Below are 23,805 nucleotides of genomic sequence, written 5' to 3'. Positions count from 1 at the left end.
TTTGTTTTGCACTCACCTCCCCTCGGCGGGAAGTTAGGGTGAGCTGGTCCGGGCCATCTTTGCTGCAGGGACCGACCGGTGGGGATGGTTAGTCGTTGCGGGCTGTCCATTTTCACCGGGGGGGCCTCTTCTCCGCGCTTCGGGCCCGGCCCGGAGTAGTGACGTTGTCTTGACGACGACACAGAGGGATGTTCATGCGCAACGTTCCTGTGCGTCGTCGTCAAGGCAACGCCACTAGTCCGGGCCTGAAGCGCGGAGAAGAGGCCCCCTCGGTGAAAATGGACAGCCCGCCAACGACTAACCATCCCCACCGGACGGTCCCTGCAGCATAGATGGCCTGGACCAGGTCACCCTAACTTCCCGCCCGGGATTGCTGGGAGTTGTAGTTTTGCAACATCTGGAGGTCCGCAGGTTGAAGACCATTGATGAAGGGATTGACAGGCGGTGATGATGAAGGGGGGGGGATGATGATGAATGCAGCAGTGGTCTTCAACCTGCGGACCTCCAGAGGTTTCAAAACTACAACTCCCAGCATGCCTGGACAGCTGATGGCTGTCCGGGCATGCTGGGAGTTGTAGTTTTGCAACATCTGGAGGTCCGCAGGTTGAAGACCACTGATGAAGGGATTGACAGGCGGTGATGATGAAGGGGGGGGGGGGATGATGACGAAAGCCGCAGTGGTCTTCAACCTGCAGACCTCCAGTGGTTTCAAAATTACAACTCCCAGCATGCCTAGACAGCCGATGGTTGTCCGGCCATGCTGGGAGTTGTAGTTTTGCAACATCTGGAGGTCCGCAGGTTGAAGACCACTGATTAAGGGATTGACAGGCGGTGATGATGAAGGGGGGGGGGGATGATGACGGGGGTCTGGATGATGACGGGGGGCTGGATGATTACATGGGGGGATGATGTATTTCCCACCCTAGGCTTATAGTCGAGTCAATAACTTTTCCTGGGTTTTTGGGGTAAAATTAGTGGCCTTGGCTTATATTTGGGTCGGCTTATACTCAAGTATATACGGTAATCAAAAACTGACCTTAACTTTTTTTTAACTTTTTTTCTTTTAATCACATATATAAAGAAAATTCTTTTCTTAGAATTACATTACTCACTTGTTGCATTTTTTCCATCTCTGATCACCCATTTCTTTAACAACATAAAGCTTTGTGTAGTCAGCGAATTTGGATTCTCAACACGAATTTGATTAATTTCATCCACTGAAAAGTTCAGTTCTCTTGCAAGCTCTGAAAAATAGGAATAATATTTTGTATGTCTGAAATAATGATCATTTAAATATTGCAAGGAAAAAGGTTTGTATGAGACTAGAAAATAGGGATGTGTCCGCTGCTGCAGCTCACCAATAAAGTGGCCAGTGAGTGTGTTTGTGTGTGTGTGTGTGTATATATATATATCTACACATACATATAGACGTGCAAAATATATATATATATAGTAATATAGTACTAGTGCTTTAGGACTGGGTTGCTACTACTATAGGCATTTCTCCTCTTCTCTGTCCATGGTTGGGCTGCTGTTACCCTATAACAGTGCTTTATTTTCCTTTTGTAACCTATCTTGTGTTTGTTAATTTTAAAAACTTTACTTATTTTGCAATACTTTTACATTGTTAAAATCACGTCCGATCCCCTTTAGGGCTCCCAATCTAAATTCATCAGTATGATTTTAGAGTTTGGAAGGAAACTGTAGTACCCGGAGGAAACCCATGCAAACACAAGGAGAACCTACTGTACAAACTCCTTTGCAGATGTTGTCCTTGGTGGGATTATGGTCAGTGTGTTAAAATGTCTGTCAGCAAATCGTTGGCCACAGTTATGTACCACTTTGGCCGGCGATAGGCTGAGCGTCAGTGTGGGCTGACAGTTCACAAGCGGAGCGAGATATCAGGGAAGCGACAGAAGGTGAGTCCTCTTTATTGCTTTATTCGCAGGAAGCCCAGGCATTATGGAAAAAAATGCTACATGAGATATCTCCTTTTATCTATGTAATTTATGGAATTATTTGTGGTTTTGGACAAAACCAAGTCTGGTCACTTTCACATAAATTCAAACATAAAAAGACAATCTACCGTATTTATCGGGGTATACCACGCACCGGCCTATAACACGCACCCTCATTTTACCAAGGATATTTGGGTAAAAAAAGTTGCTATACGCTGCATGGCGCGGCGCACTGACGTCATGCACCGCGATGTGCAGTGCATAGCAACGACGCAGGGGACGCACGCCGGAGGCCTGAAGCAGCGCGGACCCGACCCCGGCAACAGGTAATTATGCCACCGGGGATGGGGGGAGGCAACGGGGCAGCAGCGCTGGCAATGGGTGCCACTGCCCCTTCTCTCCCCCTGGCTGTCGGCGCCGCTTCTCTCCCCCTGGCTATCGGCGCCGGCAATGGGGCGCCGGCACCGATAGTCAGGGGGACAGAACGGGCAGCGGCGCCGATAGCCAGGGGGAGAGAAGGGCCGGCAGCAGGGCTCTAGACCCCAGGAAAGGCAGGGGGAGAGAAGCGGGCAGCGATGGCCTCTCTCCCCCTGCCTTTCCTGGGGGTGTATCGGCGTATAACACGCACATAGACTTTAGGCTAAAAATTTTTGCCTAAAAAGTGCGTGTTATACGCCGATAAATACGGTAATTTGAAACTAATTTTGATTGAGGATTATACATGACTTTGGAATGTGTGACATTGCTAACCCTAGAGCATTTTTGTACCTGTCCAGCTAAGTCCCAAATGATCAGCAACTATGGCCATCCTTATGTCCGTCCGCTCACATGGGCTTTGAGGACCTGAAATTTACAAAAAATAAATTATAACATTTTGTTGTTTTATGAGAACATGCTGGAATTTGTGAGATTGTAAACTAAAACTACTCTACAAAATAATAGGTGTGTGATCTGTGATCTAGGAACATTGGACTGTTACAGCTTGTACTTTTATGTGTGTGGGGAGTACAAGTTGAGCTTTGTGAGTACAGTTATTTCATGGAAGTAAGCATGCTGGCTGAGTGTACAAGAAGTGAGTTGCAGTGTTGGATGATGTTGGCCTGGTAGAGGCAGTTTTCATGTAAAGTGTGGTTTCTTGAATTACTGGCATGCTTTTCTATTTAACTGAAGTGTATTTTGAAAAAAAAAGAAAAAAATACAGAACGAGTAGTTTAAGACACAGACACAGATGACAATGAAAGAATGGAAACTAACATAGGTCACTCCACAAGCAATTACGACAGGTCATGCACTAAGGTCAACAAGTTGAGAGGTTTACAAACTAGGCTGGATTTCCACGATGTGAGCTATTACAGCTCCAGAAACCTGACTGCCTTTATTCTCACCAGTCCTTCTACTGCTCCTTCTCTCACTGTCGGCCTTTTCAATCTTTGATTTTAAAGATGTTGCGTCTGCTTTCATGTCTTTAGCAGACCTCGATGTTACCGAAGGCTGGGACACTTGGGTGGCTTCAGATAGTGATGTATTTCTTGATGTACTGTCTTCATCATCAGAGATGTCAGGCTGCATCTTTTTTTCTTCATCAGAAAGGCGGTCCATAAGCTTTAATGTCTCACCACTAATTCCCTTAAAATATTCAATAGAATGTTTACAAACCTCACTGAACTCATGTTTCTTTACTTTGGCTGCTGAAGTGGCAGTGGGCAAAGATCTTACCTTTACTGGTAATTTTGAAGGCGTTGATTTACTTGCCTCCTTTTCTATCTGTGCCTGTCTGGGTTTTGGTGGCACTTTTCTTGGTATAGGTGGGTTCACTCTATTGACATTTTTAACTGGGATTTTAGACTTTATTTCTGTGTTTGAAATGTTTACCTGCCTTGTTTCTTTTTCAACCTTACTAGGCAAATTTCTTCTAACAACTGATGTGTTTGTATTGCTTATTCGGTCATTAACTGGCCTAACTGATATGGCTTTCACTGGTAGTTTTGACCTTGGCCTATTCCCTGCTGGCGGATCTGGCAACTTCTGCTCATTTCTTTGGGGTTTCCTTTTATCCCTATTCATGTTTTTATTTGCTGTCCCTAGGTCTTTGTCTAGAGTGTCCTTTGTTTTAGTAAGTATTTTCGAAGACTTGGATTCACAGTCTTCAATAAGTACCAAATTAATTGTGTTGTTATTAACATTTAAAGATAATGAATCCAAGTTGTTGTTGTTATTATAATTTTCTGCTTGAAAATCATGTATCTCTATGTGCCTAATAATTGTCTCACTGGTTGTTATGTTTGTGAAAATAGCTTTGCTCTCATTATCTAAATTTTGGGAATCTGGCACAGCCTCTATTTTATCTGCCACTTCTCCAGTGCCATCTTTCTTCGTGTTCATTGTTGAGGCAGATATACCCATCTTTATAGGTGTACGCAATTTAGGATCAACTTTACAATTGGCAGTAGCGGCTGGTTTGTCCAGTGAATTATTACCGTTAGTTCCATCAAGACAATCTCCACTTGCCTGGATGATGGTAGCATGTTCAACTGTAGATGTCTCTACTTGTTTTGCTAGGATGGGATCTATCAAGATGTCCCCTGACTGTGGAAGTGTGATGGCAGTAATTTTGTCCCCTTCCCCCTTGTCCCCTGACTTCCCTTCAGAATTATGCTCACCAATCTGAAAAAATTGAAGTCTTTCTTCAACAAAATCCCTCTTGCTCATGTCAATAGCACCACTGCGAGTCATCTCAAACATCTTCCCTTCATGAAATGGGAAGGGGTTGGGCTCACTAGTTGGAGTACTTTCATCTGTAGGAGTTCTGGCTGGAGTTGTATCAGGTGTAGTTGCTTGAGAGCGATCCTCTACAGCCAGACTAAAAGGCTTTGGTTCCTCATCTTTGGATTTGGTTTCAAACACATCATCGTCTCCTGCTTTACTGGACCATGGATCAAAGTCAAGACTCTTTGTAGCTACAGTTTTAAAAGGTGTTGCAAACTCTTCATCTACTTTATAACTAAAGTATGTGTCTGGAAACACTTGTCTCTCTGGATGCCTTCCTTCCAAAGTAAAAAACTGTGCTCCTTGCTTCTTGTCACCAGATTCCGTTTTCTTATCACCATCAGATATTTTTCTACATGGCTTATACTCCTCAATAACAACTTTTTCTTCTTCTTCAATAACTTCAAGTTTACTTTGACTAAAACTACGGTCACTGTGTTTCAGCATTCCTTCTTTTGTCCATGGTTCCTTTTTAATTTCCACATCTTGACTTGGTCCAAGCTTTGAGTCACTTTCTGTCAAACCATCATCTTCGTCTTGCAAGTCGTAGCCATCTAAAGAATCAATCTCTGTTGCATCAGTATCATGTGAGAATTCTGCAGTGGTTGCTATAGAGCACTCTGTGACAGATTGGTCATTATTACCATTTTGTTCAAGGTCATTAGCATTTAAGCCCATATCTGACTCTTGAGTTTGTTTTGAAGAACAAGACTTTCCAGAATAATTCACTTTTGTACATTCTTTAATCTCTTCATCTTTAATTTTGAACATATACTTTTTAATGGCTACTGGCTGAAGAACTGATTCATCATCACTAGAATCACTGATATCAAATTCAAGGGGAACAGGAGAAGGTGGTTGTACTCGTATAACTGGTTCAGCTGAGAGATATTTGTCATGGTCATCTTGTAGGTTGACTTCAGTTAGTTCCATTTCACTGTCTGTCGAATTGTCCATATTTTTTTTACTAGAGTCACTGTGCTCAGAATCTAAGGGAGGTGGAGGTGGAAACTCAATATATGCAACTCTTTTGTCTTTTGATCTTTTGTTTAAATCTTTGCTAACAGTAACTGGTCTTGCTATATCAGAATTTTTAGCATCTGGAATGCTCTGTTTAATAGATGGAAGTTTGACTAATTCTTCCTCCTCTGACTCTTCAGAGACTTCTGGTATAGGGCTTGGCTTTCCTGGTATATATGGCATTAGGGAATCGGGGGTTTTAGAATTAAATTCATAGCTAACTTCCTCTGAACTGGGTGTTTCTGGAGTTAAAGGACTTTTCCCTGAGCTATCTATAAATGACACTTGTTCTAGGGTATCATCCTCTGGGCTGCCTTGAGGAGATGGGGGTTGTTTCTGCAGTTTAGTATTAAAGAGGGCACCTCTTGTTTCTTGAACTGTCCTACTCTCCTGGCTAACTATTTTTTTTATACCTCCTTGTTGTACTTCTTTCTCATATTGCTTTCCCACTTGTACAATACTAACATAAACGGGTAATGTTTTTATTTCCCTTAACACCTCAGTATTTCCTGTAGGACATTTGTTGTCCCCTACTACCATAGATTCATGAATATTGGCTAAGTGTTCTTTGACAGGGCTAATCTCTAAAGAATCTGGGGACCTAACAGGGGATATCTCATTTTCTTCAGTAGAAGGCGACAACCCCAGGTAATCTTGGGCTTTATCTGCACATCTATTACTTTCATCAGCTACAAGTGTGGAATGTAGCATATCAGGCTTTATCTGCTTGTTTAAATATGTTATATTAATATTGCTTTCAAGCTTTGGCTGGCTACTACGGCTGTCTGCACTATATAATACTTTCTTTTCTTCAGAGACTCGGACAGGAATATGTGATACATTTGCCCCTCCCCTTTTGTTCTCATGTTTTTCATCATTGACATATCCTATATCCTTTCGTGCAAGTTCAGTGTACAAAAGTTTTTTTGAAGGAGATTTAATAATCTCTTTTGCATCAGTAGTACAAGTTCCACTTTTGGGCAACATTTTGTCTTTATCAGTTTCACTGTTTGACTGATGGGATCCATTAATTTCTGCTTTGTCCTTAACAAAGACATGTGTTAGCTTTTCCTTCGACATATTTGGAATAGGGGCACCAGACGTCTCCCATGTTCTATAAGTTTTCTTTTCAGGGGAGTCCTTGGTACCAGATACCGAGGTCACTGTCTGCTGTGGAAATTGATCCATTAGTCCTCCAATTAATATATCGGCTTTGTGATCTAAAAATCCACCACTATTTTTAATCATCTCTTTGAATTTTAGACATTCTTCATTGATAGCTTCTGTAATTGATTCCTTCAGCAAGGGGAGCTCCCCATTCATCTCTTCAATAGTCTTTTGAGGTTTATTTTTTGCGTGAAACTGAAAAAATGGAAGCCGACTGTCCTGTGCTTTTTTAACTGGAATTTTTGATGGAGCCTCCAGTTTTTTTTCTTCTTGGTTGTTGTCCTTATTTTTGAGATTTATACTTTGCTCAAATTTTAACTTTATAGAGCTGAGTTTTGACTGTTTGAGTTGAAAACCAGATTGTGAACCTGATTGTTGACTGTCTGCCTTGTGGTCAAACATCCTTTTCTCTGGACTACAAGGCAAACTTGTTGATTTTCGGTCATCAGCTAAGGTGATACACTTTCCATCATGCAAAAATTGATGCATTTTTGTCCAGTCTTCACTGGAAGTCCTAAAATCTGTACCCTTTAGTTTTTCTGGACTGCTGTTAGTAGAATAGTGACCTGAGTTATAATCTCTACCGTTCTTTTTGTGCGGCATCTTCTCTGGTGACTGGAGCTCATCATTTAGCTTTTCAGTTTTGTCTCGAAAAAACTGTGATACTTCAGTTAGTTTTTCTTCTGCCTCTTTAACAGTCCTGTCCACCCTATCTTCATACAATAACTTTTCTCTACCTCTATCTAGCCTATCCTCTGTAAATCGCATCCACATTGCATGTTTAGGGCTTTTAGAATCTCCAGCATAATGCAACACTGTTACTTTATCAAGAGAGTCATCACTGCACATTTTACCTAAACCATTTTCGGCTACATCCTTATATACTTTGGAAATAATTTCCTTTTTAGGGGTAGTGATTGCTTTTTCTCTGCATTGTTTTTCAGGTAGATGAAAATCCGATCCAATAAGTACAGCATGGTCAGTCAGAGACTCCTGTGCGTCATCTAGTTTTTCAGAAAGGAGCATTTTCTCCGCAAATCGGTACGACTCCCCTCTTAGCTCTGATAACTCATCATCATGATATTCTACTGAATGTTGACTCAGTAACTTGAGAGTTTTGTAGGAGTCGTCTGATATAAGTTGAGCAGAACTTGGTCGGCTATCTTCTTCTTGGGAAACTGGGGTGTTTACTCTGGATGACTCCAAATAAGATTGCAAAGACTCTTCTGCAGTCAACTCCTCTTCCTCTCCCTGTCCCTGTTCATCTGAACATGGAAATATTTTATTTCTCTCTGTTACCATATCTTTGATGTTAAAATCCCCCTGACTTAAGTCCCTTTGATAAACATACATTTCCTTCTCTGGGTGTTTTTTGGTTTCTCTAATAATGACTTCTGTAGGCTCAGCTTGGTTACCTTTTTCAATATGGACCTCGATTATACGCTCCAGTTTTGGTTTCATTTTGATGTCCCTTTCAGCATGTTGTTGTGAGGTGTCAGCACACTTCTGAACATCTGAAGCTACTGAAGTTTTATGTTCAAAGAGGCCTGCAAGCTCTTTAGATGGATCACGACCTGACTGGAAAGCTTTCATTATGTCGTGAACAGACATGGTCTCCTCAATTCTTTCTGACTTTTCAGAAGTTTGAGGAGGATGATATACCATTCTTGTAGTAGTTGTTATATGAGTTTCTTCTTTTACTCGTACACCCTTTCCCAAAACCCCTGCATGGTCATCTTCATCAATTGTAGATTTCAGCTGAAATGCTTTGTTTTTGACTTTTAAAGGTCCAGATTGATTTTGTTCTAGCTCCATGAATGTTTTATCTGTTTTTAACTGTGGTGGCTCTAATTTATCAGCTTCCCCAACCTCTCCAGTCGATGGCTCATAGCTCCTTATAACATGAACCACTTCTGTTCTTGTTTCTGTAATAACAGGTGGAATAGGTACATCGTGAAAAAGTGGCTTAGGACCAGTACTCTCCGCACTCTGCGGAGCTGATGGGGTTTTTTCACTTCTTGTTTCAAATCCACTATCAGATAAAGGACTTTTATCTTGTTCATGTTGTGAAAAATCATCAGGAGACTCTAAAATCATGTCTGTTCCAAATACAGAGTCTGCAATTTTGCACAACTCTTTCTCCGATGCCGATGATCTCATTGATGATGGTGGCATTTTAAGTTTATGATCCTGCAGAGCTATACCTGGTTTGAGAACTCTTTTTTGTTTTTCTTCTCCTTCTTTTCTCCCATCATCATACTTGTACTTAAGAGTTGAAAATGTGTTCCCACCAATGTCATGTGTCAAGTAGTCAATTACTTTTGTTAAATTATAGTCTTTTTCAGATAAAGTTCTAGATTTCAAATCTACTATTTCTGGTGGGTATAAAGGTAAGTTTATGCTAGCACTTTTTCTAGCTTCTTCAATTTCTTCCATACTAAATTCTACCCAGTCGTCTTCTGGTGACTGCCCCTGGTCACAGGAAGATGTCATTTTTTCTAAGAATACATCTTTTTTTAAAATTTCACTGACTTTTACCAAGTCCTCTTTTACTTTCTCTACTATTTTAAATGGCTCCTCATCTTCAATTCTGACTTCTTTAGCTAACTCAGAATGGAAAGGTTTGTCTTCAGTAGTATCAGTTTGTAAGATTGCTGTCATTTTTATTAGGTCTTCTTTCATATCTGCAACATCTTTCAGAATCTCCTGACTTGAAGATAATGAAGAGGTTGTAGATAACTTGAGGGCAGCAGGGGAAAGAAATAAGGATGTCTTAAGTGGTGAGGAAATTCGGCTGAACTGATTAGCTTCGGTTGATGTATTTTTTGATGTTGATAACAGGGCAGCTGCAGACTTAGTCAGGGATGCAGACTCTGTCAGTTTCTTTAAGGTTGGCTCTGACAGCACATTCACCACAGAATACACTGGTACAGTTAATGTTGAAGATGTAACGGATGAGGTAGTAGAGGACAACGAGGACCTAAAGTTTGTGTAGACAGCACCAGCAGGGGGAGCTCTTATTGTCTGAAAGGCTGATGCAGTAGATGGAAAAGACTTTATTGGTGAATATGACATCTGGGTTGTTGTGGGAATCGAGAAACTTTTTTCAGCCGTATCAATGGCTGAATTAAGGGATGCAGTTGCAGATTTTGTAACGGCTGATATCTTATCTTGTAAATTTACTGCTGATCCATTGATATAATTTGAACAGAGTGGATACTTTAGTGGTGATGCAGACCCATTCATTAATCCAACCTCACTTGGCCCATTCCCAATCTTTAAGGGTGAAGAAAGAGAGGGGGCAATGTTCACTTTAGAAGTAGTGGAGACAGTGGAAGAAATCACAGATTTTAGAGGTGAAGATGAAAGTGACCCTGCAGAAGTAATGATTGATTTAAAGGGGAGGCTTGAAGAGTAAATGTTAATGTTTGATTTAGGGGATGCTGGAGGTGTCATTGTAATGGATGATCTTTCTAAAAGAGTGCCAGCAGTAGTCACTGGAGATGTTCTGGAAGTAAAAACAGAGGTGGAGGATAATCCCTTAAACGCTGGTGCTTCTGCAATTGTAGAGGCTTTGATTGGTGAGCCAGTGGAGCCTTGAATTGTATATGAAGGCTGCTGTGGGACAACAGTTTTTATTGGTGAAGCAATTGTCCGATATGATCTTATTGGAGATGCTACATCACTAACAGATTTAACTGAAGATGTAGTGGAGGCTCCTAATGTAGATTTTATTGGAGAGGCAGAGGTGACAGACCAAATTGATTTTAATGGGGATGCTGATGGAGTATTAGAAGAAGAGCTTGACAGAGAGGTAAAGCCTGATTTCGTCTGCCCAGGCACTGTGATTGGAGCAGTTGTCCATGACTGATATGGTCTTGTCGCAAAGCCTGGCTTGTATGAATATGTAGCAGGTATAATTCTTGGTGCTCCTGCATTCCGATCAATGGGTTCTTTTATGAATAAATTAAAATTAAATGCAAAATTAACAAAAAATGATTGAAAAACAGAGAGACCAGAGAAAAAAAAATTGGTCAGTAACGATCATATTATTTCAAAAGCAAATACAACTTTTTATGAGTCAGGATGATGGTTATGGTTTTAATGTATGGAAGAAAAGAAAAAAAAAAGAATTTTGTGGACATAAAATGAGCCAACACTATAAGCAACATAAAGAGAAGGATTAAAAACAGAACAGAAAACAATAAAGGGACAAAAAAGACAGCACACGTAAACAAATAAGGCTACAAAACACATATTGCTACTTAAACTTCCTATTGACTTTCTGATGTGCTAATTTTGTCCTGCGGATACAGTATATAGATGTGTAGGGTTAGTGTTCAGAATTAGTATTGTCTTTTGTGCTTTCTCTGGTTGTATCATGATGCATACATTACTGTCAATTGAAAACAATATAAATTGTGAACAATAGTTAATATTATATTTAGGCAGAACCCTTCATGCAGATTCCATGTTGAAATATGTGACAGGCAAGTACAGTGCAAAAATGTGGAGGAACTTTGATACATTCGAAAATATTTGTTTTTCCATGCAGAATTTAGATATCAGTTGCACAATCACAAAGCCAATAAGATCAAGTTTTCTCAAAATGTTCTCAATAACTGTATTTTCCTTGTATTTTCTCCATGCTGCTTTTTTGTTGTTTATTTTTTTTATTTTTTTTATAAAACCAAAGAAAACAGGAAATGAAATGAATAACAACTGTTGGGTCAGGATGATGGGTGAAACGTGATGTCTGAGAGCATAGTCAGGCAGGGGTAGCTAACAAATAATTTCTGGACTTAAGCGTGCATGAAATGTTATGTCAAAACAAGCAATGGATTATGATGATATTATTTTTTATACATTTTTGTACAAACCAATTCCAATGCCAGCCTTTCACTTCATGCAATAGTCAAGTTTTAGAATCAGTGATGTTTTACCAAAATCTTTAAATCCATCAGATTTATAAAATATGGTTTTACTTTTGAAAGGCTGGATTTGAAAAATCATTGTTCAATATATACATTCACATTTTCCTTTAAAAGAAGAGTTCTTTTACACTTTTCTGTTGTATGTTTTCTTTTTTTTAAAACAAATTGGAGACAATTTATAAACTTAGCACCTCTAGATTTTAGACTATTATACATTGCAACCTAGGATTTATTTAAAATATGGTAGTGGCACATTAACACCCTATCTGCTGTTTAGGTTTTATATTACATTACAATCCATCTTTTGGTTGATCCATAATAAAAGTAGTTATTTTAGATTTTTTCATTACTATAGCTCAGTCTAAAGTCAACAACCTTCGAGCCCAATTCCTAAATTAGCTTTTGGCTAAATTAGCATTTGTGTGTATATATATATATATATATATATATATATGAAACAAGAGATAAAACATGATGGGCTTGTATGGTCAACAATGTTATTTTTCTTTATTGAGTTCTTAAAGGAGTAGTCCAGTGGTGACTCAGTGGTTTACAACTTATCCCCTATCTTAAGGATAGGGGATAAGTTGCAGATCGCGGGGGGTCCGACCCCTGGGGCCCCCCGCGATCTCCTGTACGGAGCCCCGACAGCCCGCGGGAAGGGGGCGTGTCGACCTCCGCACGAAGCGGCGGCCGACACGCCCCCTCAATACAACTCTATGGCAGAGCCGAAGCGCTGCCTTCGGCAATCTCCAGCTCTGCCATTGAGATGTATTGAGGGGGCGTGTCGGCCGCCGCCTCGTGCGGGGGTCGACACCCGCTATCTCGGCGGAGAGCCGGGGCCCCGTACAGAGAGATCGCGGGGGGCCCCAGCGGTCGGACCCCCCGCGATCTCAAACTTATCCCCTATCCTTAGGATAGGGGATACGTTTTTCACCACTGGACTACCCCTTTAAATAAAAGAGTCCCCTATGAACTAAGAATACCCTAATGTGGCATTTAACGAAGAAAACTTCCCTAAGGCTGATTTGTTACCATAGTTTGGTGTTCTGTTTAAGGGTAGCAAATTACAGTGACAGGTTTGCTGTACTAATAGACAAAATAACACATAAAAGTCAGGCTTCCATTTGGTTAAAATGAAAGGAGAAATGCAGCAGAAAATGTTTACCTTCCCCTGTGCCCAGGCTGCAAAGAAAAAAATTTTGCTCACCTTCCTACATTCCCCCATTACGCAGTATTGGTGTCCTGTTCCTCCAGCGCTGCTTGGGTCCCTGCTTCTTAGGCTCAAAACACCATACTGCGGTCAGCGTATCACCGGCCGCAGAGATGTTTCGCCTCGCCTGCCCGAGCTCCTTACATGACAGTGTGCTCAGCCTATCACCTGCCGAGGCGGGACGATACGCTGACTGCAGTGTGACGTTGCAAGCATAAGAAGCAGGGTCCCAAGCATCGCTGGAGGAACGGGACGCCGATACGGCGTAATGGGGGAACGTAGGAAGGTGAGCAACATTTTTTTTTTCGCAGCCCGGGCACAGGGGAAAGTGAAAGTATTCTGCCACATTTCTTCTTTAATGTTAATGAAATGGAATTCAGATTTTTTTTTTTTGTGCTACTTTGTCTATTAGTACAGCGACAGAGGAACGGGATGCTGATACCAGAGCAATGATGGGGAACATAGAAAGGTGAGATAAATAATTTTTTTTGTTTTAGTTTTTGCAGCCCAGGCACAGGGGAAGGTAAAAGTTTTCCACTGCATTTCTCCTTTAAGGGGGTTATTCGACAGGAGTTTTTTTTTTTTTCAAAAACTGTGGCCATTAGGTGGGATATAAAAAAAAATTAAAAAAAACTTTTACTTATATCTAGCGCTACCGCAATGCCTCTAGTGTACTGCACGGGCCCCATGCAATTGTCTTTCTGAATTGCAGTGTGACTGTCACCCCCAGAAAGCATCTGGACTCAATGTATCATACAGCTGCTCAGCGAATTGCTGGCTGAGGTAGGACATCGCTGCGGCCCGTGATTTGCTAAGCTTCAGTATGACACATTGGGCCCAGATGCTTCTCAGGGATGACACATCACATTGCAGCTCAGGAAGATGATTGGGGCACCAGGGCAGGACACTGAAGGCACAACAGGAGCACTGAAGGTGAGTAAAGGTTTATTTTTTATATTCCAAACACAGGCTATAGCTTTAAAAATCCCCCTTCGCTGGATAACCCATTTAACAACACATTGGAAAGAATAGAGCAGGCCCTAAATAATGACTCTGCTATTTATGTGGTAGGTGATCCCATGATTTCTAAATGCCAACCACCCACTTTCCTATTGGCTCACAAATTTAGTGTCTGCATGTACACAAAATGACCATCAACCAGAGGTCAGGGGGAAACGAAGGAATTGTATTCTTGCTCAAATGCTGTTAACCAAACTAAAGTATGTTTTTGTACCACTTTGTCTAAGCAGACCTGTAAATATAATATGGTGTTATCTTAAAGTGTCATGTTGTTAACAAATTTTTTTTATTTAATGTAGAAAATACTATTATATGTATATTTGTAATATACATTGATTAAAATATTTGTATATTTTTTGGGGTGAAAAAATGCTGTTCCTGCAGCTATTGCCTGTGAGAAGACCAAATACAGGAAAAGAGGGCAGGACAAGCAGGGTTCTGTGCAGGAACCTGGCTTATCAATCATCCTGATGTCGGGGGCGTGTAACGGAGCCTCACTGCACAGAGCCTCGCTTGTCCTCAGTGTACAGAGTCCTGCTTGTCCTCAGAGTACAGAGCCCTGCTTGTCCTCAGTGCACAGAGCCTCGCTTGTCCTCAGTGTACAGAGCCCTGCTTGTCCTCAGAGTACAGAGCCCTGCTTGTCCTCAGTGCACAGAGCCTCGCTTGTCCTCAGTACACAGAGCCTCGCTTGTCCTCAGTGTACAGAGCCCTGCTTGTCCTCAGAGTACAGAGCCCTTCGTGTCTTCAGTGTACAGAGCCCTGCTTGTCCTCAGTGTACAGAGCCCTGCTTGTCCTCAGTGTACAGAGCCCTGCTTGTTCTCCCACACTTCCTATATTTGGACTCCTCACAGAGACACACAGACAAAAGCTGGGACAAAAATATACACATTTTTAACCAATGTATATTAAAAATATATATAATTGTATTATCTACATTATGTAAAAAGTTTTTGTTAAAGACAGGTACACTTTAAGTGAATTTGAACAGCCAATTTGTAAATTTGGCCTACAGTGGTATTTGTCAAATACTTGGAATGTATTATGATCTCCTTAAGACATCACTTAGGCTGCTCTCTTGCAACTATATCCCATCTGTGGGATACACACAAAAACAAATGCATTTGTCATAAAAGAAGACTCTTCTTTTAAAAGGATTAGTATTGTTAGAATGTTAATAAACTCACTCATTCCAGGCTCAGTCAGATAGCTGTATCGCTTACGCAAAGCTAAAGACACAAAGTTCTGCCGACGATCCAATTTCTCCACCTGTGAAAAATGAGTAGTAGAATAAATAAAAAAAACTTTTCTACAAAAGAAGTAACTTCCAGCACAGTTCATACACATCTAGCCATTAATACTTGATTATGGGTAACGCATAAATCACATTGAAAAGGACACCACAACATCACTCACATAACATTTAAGACAAAAATAAGCTTTATTTTACATTTAAAAAAATGTGTTTTGTTCAAAAGTAATCGAATTGTACGTGGTCAGAACGTCTACTTTTTACATATACTCTATAGTTACTGTTAATAGCACAAACAATCACCAGGGTAACATAGCATATTACAACAAACAAAAACTATTGAATGTTACTGATTTGTATGTGTATGTACGTATATACCGTAGCTACAAGCATAGCTTTCCTTTCTTTTGTAGATTTTGCTATATGATTTATGTTATGACTATTTCTTTTTATTATTTATTTATTAAAAGCTACAAATAAATGCAAATCAAAAAATGGTGCAGTATCTTGAAATACCCTTTTTATTAGACTAACAGAATTTTGTAGTGACAAGCTTTCGGGATTCCTCCCTTTATCAAGTCCAAAGCTCGATAAAGGGAGGAATTGATAAATGGAGGAATCCCGAAAGCTTGTCTCTACAAAATGTTGTTAGTCCAATAAAAAAGGTATTACAAGATACTGCAACATTTTTTGATTTGCATCTGCATTACTGGACTAATACGGCTACTCAAATTTACTTCATTAAAAGCTACAATAAATATACAGAAAAAGACAAATGCTCAGGATGTGGATTGGGTTAAGGCAACTAGGGAATTTAAAAATGTCATACACAATTTTAAAAATATAGCAGGTCAGAATTTTGAATCAGTAAAAAAATTAGGAAGCTTTTAAGTAGCAGCGTTTTCATGTAGCATTAACAAAGAAGAGCATAAGGAAACACAGACTGAATACAGAGTTGTGTGAAATTATAATTATAAGGTTTTAACACATTACAGACATGTTAGTGGATTTACACAAAATCTATTGTAAATGGAGGTCTCTCTACTAGCCAGATTCTTTGATACTGAGAGGTGTCTGGGAGCAAGTTGTCTCCTTCTCTCTACTGGAAATTTTTAAGAAAAAGTTGGGGGACACAACTGTCAGTCATATGAGTGTTCTGCCAACACATATTTTGAGCATGTAAAGCAAAAAATACCTTTTTTTTTATTTATTTATTTATTTTAAAGCCTCACTTAAGGAGCCAAACTATGCTAAATTTCTACTGGAGTGTGACTTTGCATGCTGGTTTGATACAGGCTGCAGTTATATCACTACACACTGGTCGGCACATGTTATTAATCTTGCTGTGTTCCTATGGCCTATGGCTTAGTTAGAAGTTAGGGCAATTGTCAAAGTTAAAAAATTCTGCTCCTTTTATTTATTGGGATTTTTCTTTTCAGTTATGATGGCCATTTTTGAGAAGTAGGTCATCAGAAGTGCAGCCATATAGGTTGTCATTATTATTTTTGCAAACTTTTTAAAACAAATACTGTAATGTTTAAAAAGTAAAACCTATCCCTGAAAACTGAGTCACCACCAATATTGTTGCACTTCCTATTGTCACTTTTGCAAAAATAGCCGACACAAATTTACAGAAAACTTTCTCCTGATGCTTACTACACACCTGCCTACCAATGTAGTATACATGTGATCTGCCTTCAATTAGGAACCTTTTGTACTTTTGAACCATTCTGATTTACATAGCTGATGTGGGAACCTTGACTACAGATGAATATTTTGAGAAAGGTGCATGAGTTATATTACCTCATCATCTTGGTCTGATTCTGTTTCCTTTTGGGTCCAAGATGCATTGCAGAGATAAGGTAAATTATAGTGGGCAGCAGGGAAAAGAATATTAGGATGTGATAAGGGATAGGTAAGCAGCAGCGCAAGCACAAGAACAGCAAACACAGACAAGTAAATTAAACATAAAGAAACATACAGTTTATCTGAAGAATACAAACTCACACTGTGAATTAGGCGATCCACTTTAACACAGAATTACAATGATGACGGCACAGTGGGAACGACATATATTAATCACATAATTCTGAGGACTAAGCAGGATGTGAGTAAATCTAACCAGTGTGACCATGTACTTATGATAGGAATTAAGATTTACTACTGTTAAAATAAAACAAAAACATGGAACGTGAATTATGGGATTAAGAGTTTGATCAGACCTCCTATTTATTCTGAACAGTTAACTATTGACTATTAAGGTGCGGCATCCCAGCTGTGGCACCCCAGTCATCCGGTGCATGTAGCGAAGTTCGCTCCGTGCCGCATAACTGGCATTGTGGCGCCAGAGGCTCGTGATGTCACGGCCATGCCCCCCTCGTGACGTTGCACCCCTCCTCTCAATGCAAGTCTATTAGAGAGGGCATGACGGCTGCCATGCCCCCTCACATAGACTTGCATTGAGGAGGCATGGTCATGACGTCACGAGCCTCCAGGGCCGCCCCTGGTGTTCTAAACGAACGCCGGGTGAAGGCAGGGAGACTGTGGGGGGTCCTAGAGGTGGGACCCCCGCAATCAGACATCTTATCTCCTATCCAAAGGATGTGTGCACAAAATGTCTTTGTACACACATAAGATCTTAGGATCTTTAACATTAAACATTATAACATGTTTACTATTTGATGTGATTCCTGTAGCAATAAATATTCAGGCTTACTGCTTCTTGCCATCATTACTGCACTAAAGCCTTTTATACTGAATTTAGTGGTATTTTCTAATTTTATTTGTTTTAAGAAAGCAAGTATGTACAAAAATATTATTAGTATCCAGAAAACTGTTTTAATTCTAACCAAGAAAACAATAAGCAACTAACAAATTAACAAATTGCAGGTAACTTCATTTTCATGAAAGGTCTATTCTATATTTATAGTACAGTGGTCCCTCAAGTTACAATATTAATTGCTTCCAGGAAGACCATTGTATGTTGAAACCATTGTATGTTGAGACCAAAACTCTATGGAAACCTGGTAATTGGTTCTGAAGACCCAAAATGTCATCCAAAAATAGGAAAAAGTGAAAATTAAAGAAAAATAAGTAGATAACTAATATAGATAAAGCAAATCCTTACATATAAAAGTAAGAAAGATCTGCTGGGAGCTGTAAATAACTGTCAATGTCGGTGTTTCCCAAGCAGGGAGCCTCCAGCTGTTGCAAAACTACAACTCCCAGCATGCCTGGACAGCCAAAGGCTGTACGGGCATGATGGGAGTTGTAGTTTTGCAACAGCTGGGGGCACCCTGCTTGGGAAACACTGGTCTATGTAGAGGACAGGATCTTCTTCGGGGTCCTGTACAGTACAGGCAATGTCCTAAAAAAGTAACATGGAGTCGTCCTCACCTGGTGTCCAGAGGAGCAGGTAAACCTGGTACAGGTAAAGAGTACAGAACATGTAATACCTCCCTGTACTGTAGGGGGCGCTACCAGACACCAGTCAGTGCATGCACTTCAGTAATACAGGGGTTTTACCAGTAAAATGTCCATTCTGATTGATCAGTTCTTCCAGCCATTGACATGTTTCACAGATCTGGACAGTCCATAGCATTGTATGTTGAGTCTGGTTTCAACTTACAATGGTCCAGAAAAGACCATTGTATGTTGAAACTATTGTATGTTGAGGCCATTGTAAGTTAAGGGATCACTGTATATAGTTCCAGATCTGATGTCTGTAGCAATTCTGTATTAGTCTTTTATAACCTGTATCCACCGGAGAGTTTATGTAGAATAGGGTCAAATAATGTTATGTGATTGCTATGCTAGCTGTAACCCTTATTACAATGGGTGGTGACAACCTGTGCAGGGGTCCTTGGGAAATTAAAGGAGTACTCTGTCCCCCTCCCACGTCACGCCCCCTCCCATAGACTTGCATTGAGGGGGCGTGACCATAACGTCACGAGAGTGGTGTGACGGTGATGTTGCCAGTCATCCGGCATGGAGCGAAGTTCGCTCCCCTATCCCCTATCCTTTGGAAAGAATCCCTTTAATTTAAGGAGCATGGAAAAGAGATGGAGAAGAATAAGCCAGTAGAAAAAAGTGTTTTTGCCTTTATTAAACTGCCTCTAGTGTGTGCCTTTGCATCTAAGAGTTAATTTGGGGATATCCTCATGTTTTTCTACAAGTAAGGCTGTGGATATTGATGAAGCTAAGGAGCTGAAGTCGCTGAACCCATGAGAGGAAGAGATTCAAATGATCTGTTGACATGAGGTCTGGAGTTCAGATGCTGATATTTTAATACTACACTGGGGGAGGGAACAACTAAATTAATGTGTTTAATGCACATTAAAGACCTTTTATATATTTCTTGCTAGAAATGTTATGTATAGATTAAAGTATCTTAATTATGATGTATCATCAATTATGAGTATTCTTTATGCTTCAGTTCTGCTCCAGCTAATAATGTAAGTATATTGTATGTAAGACATGCATTTAAAAAAATAATGTCATTGGCAATCTAAATAAAATTTCAGAACTTTTCCTTCTGTATGTTTTACCCATTGGGGTTTTGAAAATCTCACTATGTTACATTTGTATATTTTGTTTTCAATATAACTGTTGTAAGACAGAGGCCTGTCCAGTCAGCAGAATTCACTGTCATCTTTATTTGTCATTGTTAAACTAAGGATTTCTAGTTGTTAAACTTTTCTTGTCCCTTTAAAATTGTCTTAAAGGTTAGTGTTTTCCTGTAGGTAAGCATTACATGGCTTCAGGAGGCCTGCATGATGGGGACCAAAAGATGATTTGGGACCACAGAGTGTGGCAAATACTGTGTGGAATTCTTGTGGAGGTAACAAAAAGATCAATGTGCCACCAAACCAGTCAATAGGTAGTCTAAGCTATACAACTCTAATTCTGACTATGTTCAAGTGCTAATGGTGTAATGAATGGAAATGATCCAAATGTAAGGCCATATCACTGGAAGGCCAGTTAATCAAGTGCTCAGGCAGCAAGAATACATTATGTTTTTGCACTAGGCACTCAAGGATATCATAAAAAAAATGGTGCCAAAATATTTGAACGGAGAACCATACAAAAGGCACAGGTAGACTGAAAAACAGAGAACCTAAATCTATTCCCAACAACCAATGGTTTTGTAAACTGGAAGATTTCCTTTTCAGGAAAAGACCAATCTGAGTAGAGTCATTCTTTCAAACTGATCTGTAGGGTATTATATTAATCTGTGTTCATGCAAATGGCTATAAATAAAGTCATATTGGGTAGCCAACTTTAAGTGGTCGTCTCATTACCTTTTTCTGGGTTGGCAGAGTAATGTTGAGGTTGCAGACTGCAGTTTGTGGCAGGCCTTTTGTTGTCTTTTGCTCTTTTAGAAATGACAGTCGACCACAGGGCTCCTGACTAGGGTCTCTCACCTGAAATACACATTATAAACCAGTTTTCAAAGAATACAATATACACTGAATAAACAATAACTTCATCTTTTTTACAGATACTACAGTATTACAAAACCATACTGTAGCTGAATGTAATGTATTTTATAGTATATAGGTTTCATGCAATATTCTGTAACTTTATAAATACTTTGCTTTACATATCTAGCACGGACTCAGTTATTGCCTGTAGTTATATCTCATACACTTTGACAAATACATTAAAACATTTTTTTTACAGGAGACCAAGCTCAAATCTAGTATTTCTTGCTTGTTTGGTGTTTGTGCAGAACTTCCTTCAATTTTTCAAGTTGCAATATTTCTGGGTTGTAAAAGGTGACTGTTGTTTTCATCTGGTTTTAATAACAGAAAGCAGTTCCTCTGAGGAGAGCACAGTTTGGGGGGTATTTAAAAGGGGTACTCCACTGCCTCAGCGTTCTGAACATTATGTTCCAAACACTGGGCTCCTTACGTCACGGCCACGCCCTCTCGTGTTGTCACGCCACGCCCCCTCAATGAAAGTCTACGAGGGGTGTGGCCATGACGTCACCAGCCTCGGCACCCGCACTCAGCATTCGGAACAAAATGTTCCGATCGCTGAGGCAGTGGAGTACCCCTTTAAGCCATTTAGCATTCCACGAGAAATTTGGGTATGAAGAATATGCAAAGCAGCTTATTAATATGCCACCTAGTCAAGTGACACTCCCTGGTTGTCAGTCGAGCACTTCCTATTTAGTCTTGCTAACTGACTGGGAAATTTTGCCAAGATACACATCTCTTCAAAACAAAAGATTTCCCCCAATATACAGACAGCTTGCTGTTGTTGTTTTCTAAATTGAATTTTTTTTTTTTTTTAAATAGCTAAGGAGCTTAGAAAAAGTGTAAAGGTGTCACACAAAAAAGGGCACAAGGTTGGTAGGGCCCTGTTATATATTTTGCACTGGGGCCCAGGACTTTGAAGTTATGAACTCCTCCTTCCTGTTTCCAGAGGAATTATAAATTATAATACACATCAATGGTGTATTACCACTACTGCATAGGATGCTGGTCATATAGGAATAACTCATCTCTCCCCATCCTAGATCATTTTTGCCCCTCAGGAAGTTTCTTCTTTCTATACCAACCTCTAATGCGCACATGAAAAAAGTTACATAGGAGAATTGTGTGCCTGGCACTGTTTGGGGATATGTGAGTATGAGGCTCATACTTGTGGTATATTTGATTCTAAACATACAGTAAATATATGATAACACATCCACTTTTTTCATTTTACCTTCACAGAAAATGGCAGTCTGTTTTCTTTGAACGCATAGAAATTAAATACAAGCTGTTGCCCTCCCTTGGTTAGTGGTGCTAGGTTTCCATAGCAGTCCACATGGATCTGTTTGCCTTCTAGTACCTGTTTAGATGATTAAAAAACAACATTGTTAACTTAAGGAGGAGTGGCACACCAGATATCAATACATTCATACAGTTCCAAAAGCAATGTCCACTTTTGTTGAGTATTTATCATATGTAGTCATCACTGTAATTATATTCCTATATAAAGTGTCCACAAGTTTATAGCGGCTCCCAAGAGTGTTACCCTTCTGCATTAACAGGAAGCTTTTTCAGTCATGGATGAGAGTACTGCACAGAAGAACTTCCGTGTTCCTCCAAAGAGGGGTTGACTGGCATATGCTCTATATACCCCCTTCCCAAATACATTATCAACCCAGACTTTAATATTCTGCTGGGGACTGAGAAACTTACTTCTATGTCTTTACTTCTAGCAACCTCTTCAAAGTTCTCCTGCTGTTCCAGTGTTTTGTCCACCTTGTCATCAGTCATACAGAAACAACGTAGTCGAGCTTCCACCGGGTCATTCATTTTGGCAAAGACCACAAACTTGGCCATGTATGGTACACATATTAATTCCCTGTAGAGCTGTGTCGCCAAACTAACAGTTTCAGGAATCTGATGGCAATCACCAAGCCAAAACCTGTGCAAAAGGACACAATATAACCTCTTGTTAAAAAAAGGATACTCTAACTCTTATATTAATTCTACATATTGTATATACAATAAGTGCTTTAACAGGTTGGTGGCCTCTATAGTGGCCTTTTGTTTCAGGTATCAAATCTGGTATTAAAACAAATGGCTTGTACACATTGGGAGACATATTAAAACATTTTCACGCCCCTTTTTGGTGCAAATAATCACATTTTCAAAGTAGTTAACACCAAAAAGAACAAAAGTTTGAACAAAGCCCTTTTTCAAAAGCTCATACTTGTGTTTACATGAAAATTCTGGTGCAAGGTTTACACTACCTTTATAATGGTGTGAAAATGTTATAAAAATATGTAAAATGTTTTTTTTATTTAGTATTTTCACACTATATTGATTTAATTTTCAATGGAGTCCGAACATATTATCTGGTGTGGCTTACTCTGAACTAAAGGCCTATGATTTGTATTTTGCCACCCTGGTAAATTTGAGTAGCCATATTAGTCCAGTGATGCAGATGTAAATCAAAAAATGTTGCAGTATCTTGTAATACCTTTTTTTTATTGGACTAACAGAATTTTGTAGAGACAAGCTTTCGGGATTCCTCCCTTTATCAAGTCCAAAGCAAATCTAAGCAGAATATGTGAGGATATTAAACTGGTGCAAAAATGTTATATATCATGCAAAATGGAAAGAAGTGGTGTAAAACCGAAACATATTTTCAAAGCAACACAAGTAAGCTTTAAAAATGTGGTTATAAACAAAAAAGCATGATTAATATTGATGTAACATAGATTACACAAGTTTTTGAATATGCCCCCCATTGTTCTTATACAGTAGATACTTTTGGCAAAGCCAATGTGCAGTTTCTACTTTAGCTCCTTCTCTTTACTGTTTACCTGGCAGACACGTTGGTTGTAAAAGATACGCAGTCATTAATAAATGTCAAAGGAGTTGTTCCTGTGATGTCCTCCCATTGGGCTGGAGACGTCCCACCTATGAAAAAACATCAACATTAGTGAGAAATTTAAAATGTATTACGTTTATGAGC

At 39.8% G+C, this 23,805-nt stretch overlaps 1 protein-coding gene and 1 long non-coding RNA gene across 5 annotated transcripts in view; one reads left to right on the top strand and one right to left on the bottom strand.

Moving 5' to 3' along the window:
• ANK3 (ankyrin 3) overlaps positions 1-23,805 on the bottom strand; it is a 332,095-nt gene that overhangs the window by 23,220 nt on the left and 285,070 nt on the right. For 3 of the 4 annotated variants that reach the window (XM_056529886.1, XM_056529883.1, XM_056529884.1), the window contains 9 exons: positions 23,654-23,750; positions 22,521-22,749; positions 22,042-22,167; positions 20,628-20,750; positions 17,131-17,157; positions 15,263-15,344; positions 3,344-10,864; positions 2,727-2,801; positions 1,113-1,244 (listed from right to left, as the gene is read on the bottom strand). In XM_056529886.1, coding sequence (XP_056385861.1) covers positions 1,113-1,244; positions 2,727-2,801; positions 3,344-10,864; positions 15,263-15,344; positions 17,131-17,157; positions 20,628-20,750; positions 22,042-22,167; positions 22,521-22,749; positions 23,654-23,750 — 8,412 coding nt within the window. The remainder of the gene's footprint in view (positions 1-1,112; positions 1,245-2,726; positions 2,802-3,343; positions 10,865-15,262; positions 15,345-17,130; positions 17,158-20,627; positions 20,751-22,041; positions 22,168-22,520; positions 22,750-23,653; positions 23,751-23,805) is intronic. The other variant, XM_056529885.1, reaches the window with a different exon arrangement.
• The window catches only part of LOC130282051 (uncharacterized), a 61,632-nt gene that overhangs the window by 6,040 nt on the left and 31,787 nt on the right, over positions 1-23,805 (top strand). The gene's annotated exons all lie outside the window — the stretch shown is intronic.

Source organism: Hyla sarda, chromosome 7 (genome assembly GCF_029499605.1).
Source record: "Hyla sarda isolate aHylSar1 chromosome 7, aHylSar1.hap1, whole genome shotgun sequence".
NCBI lineage: Eukaryota > Metazoa > Chordata > Amphibia > Anura > Hylidae > Hyla > Hyla sarda.
The sequence above is the reverse complement of the archived record's forward strand: the minus strand, read 5'-3'. Positions and strand labels throughout refer to the sequence as shown.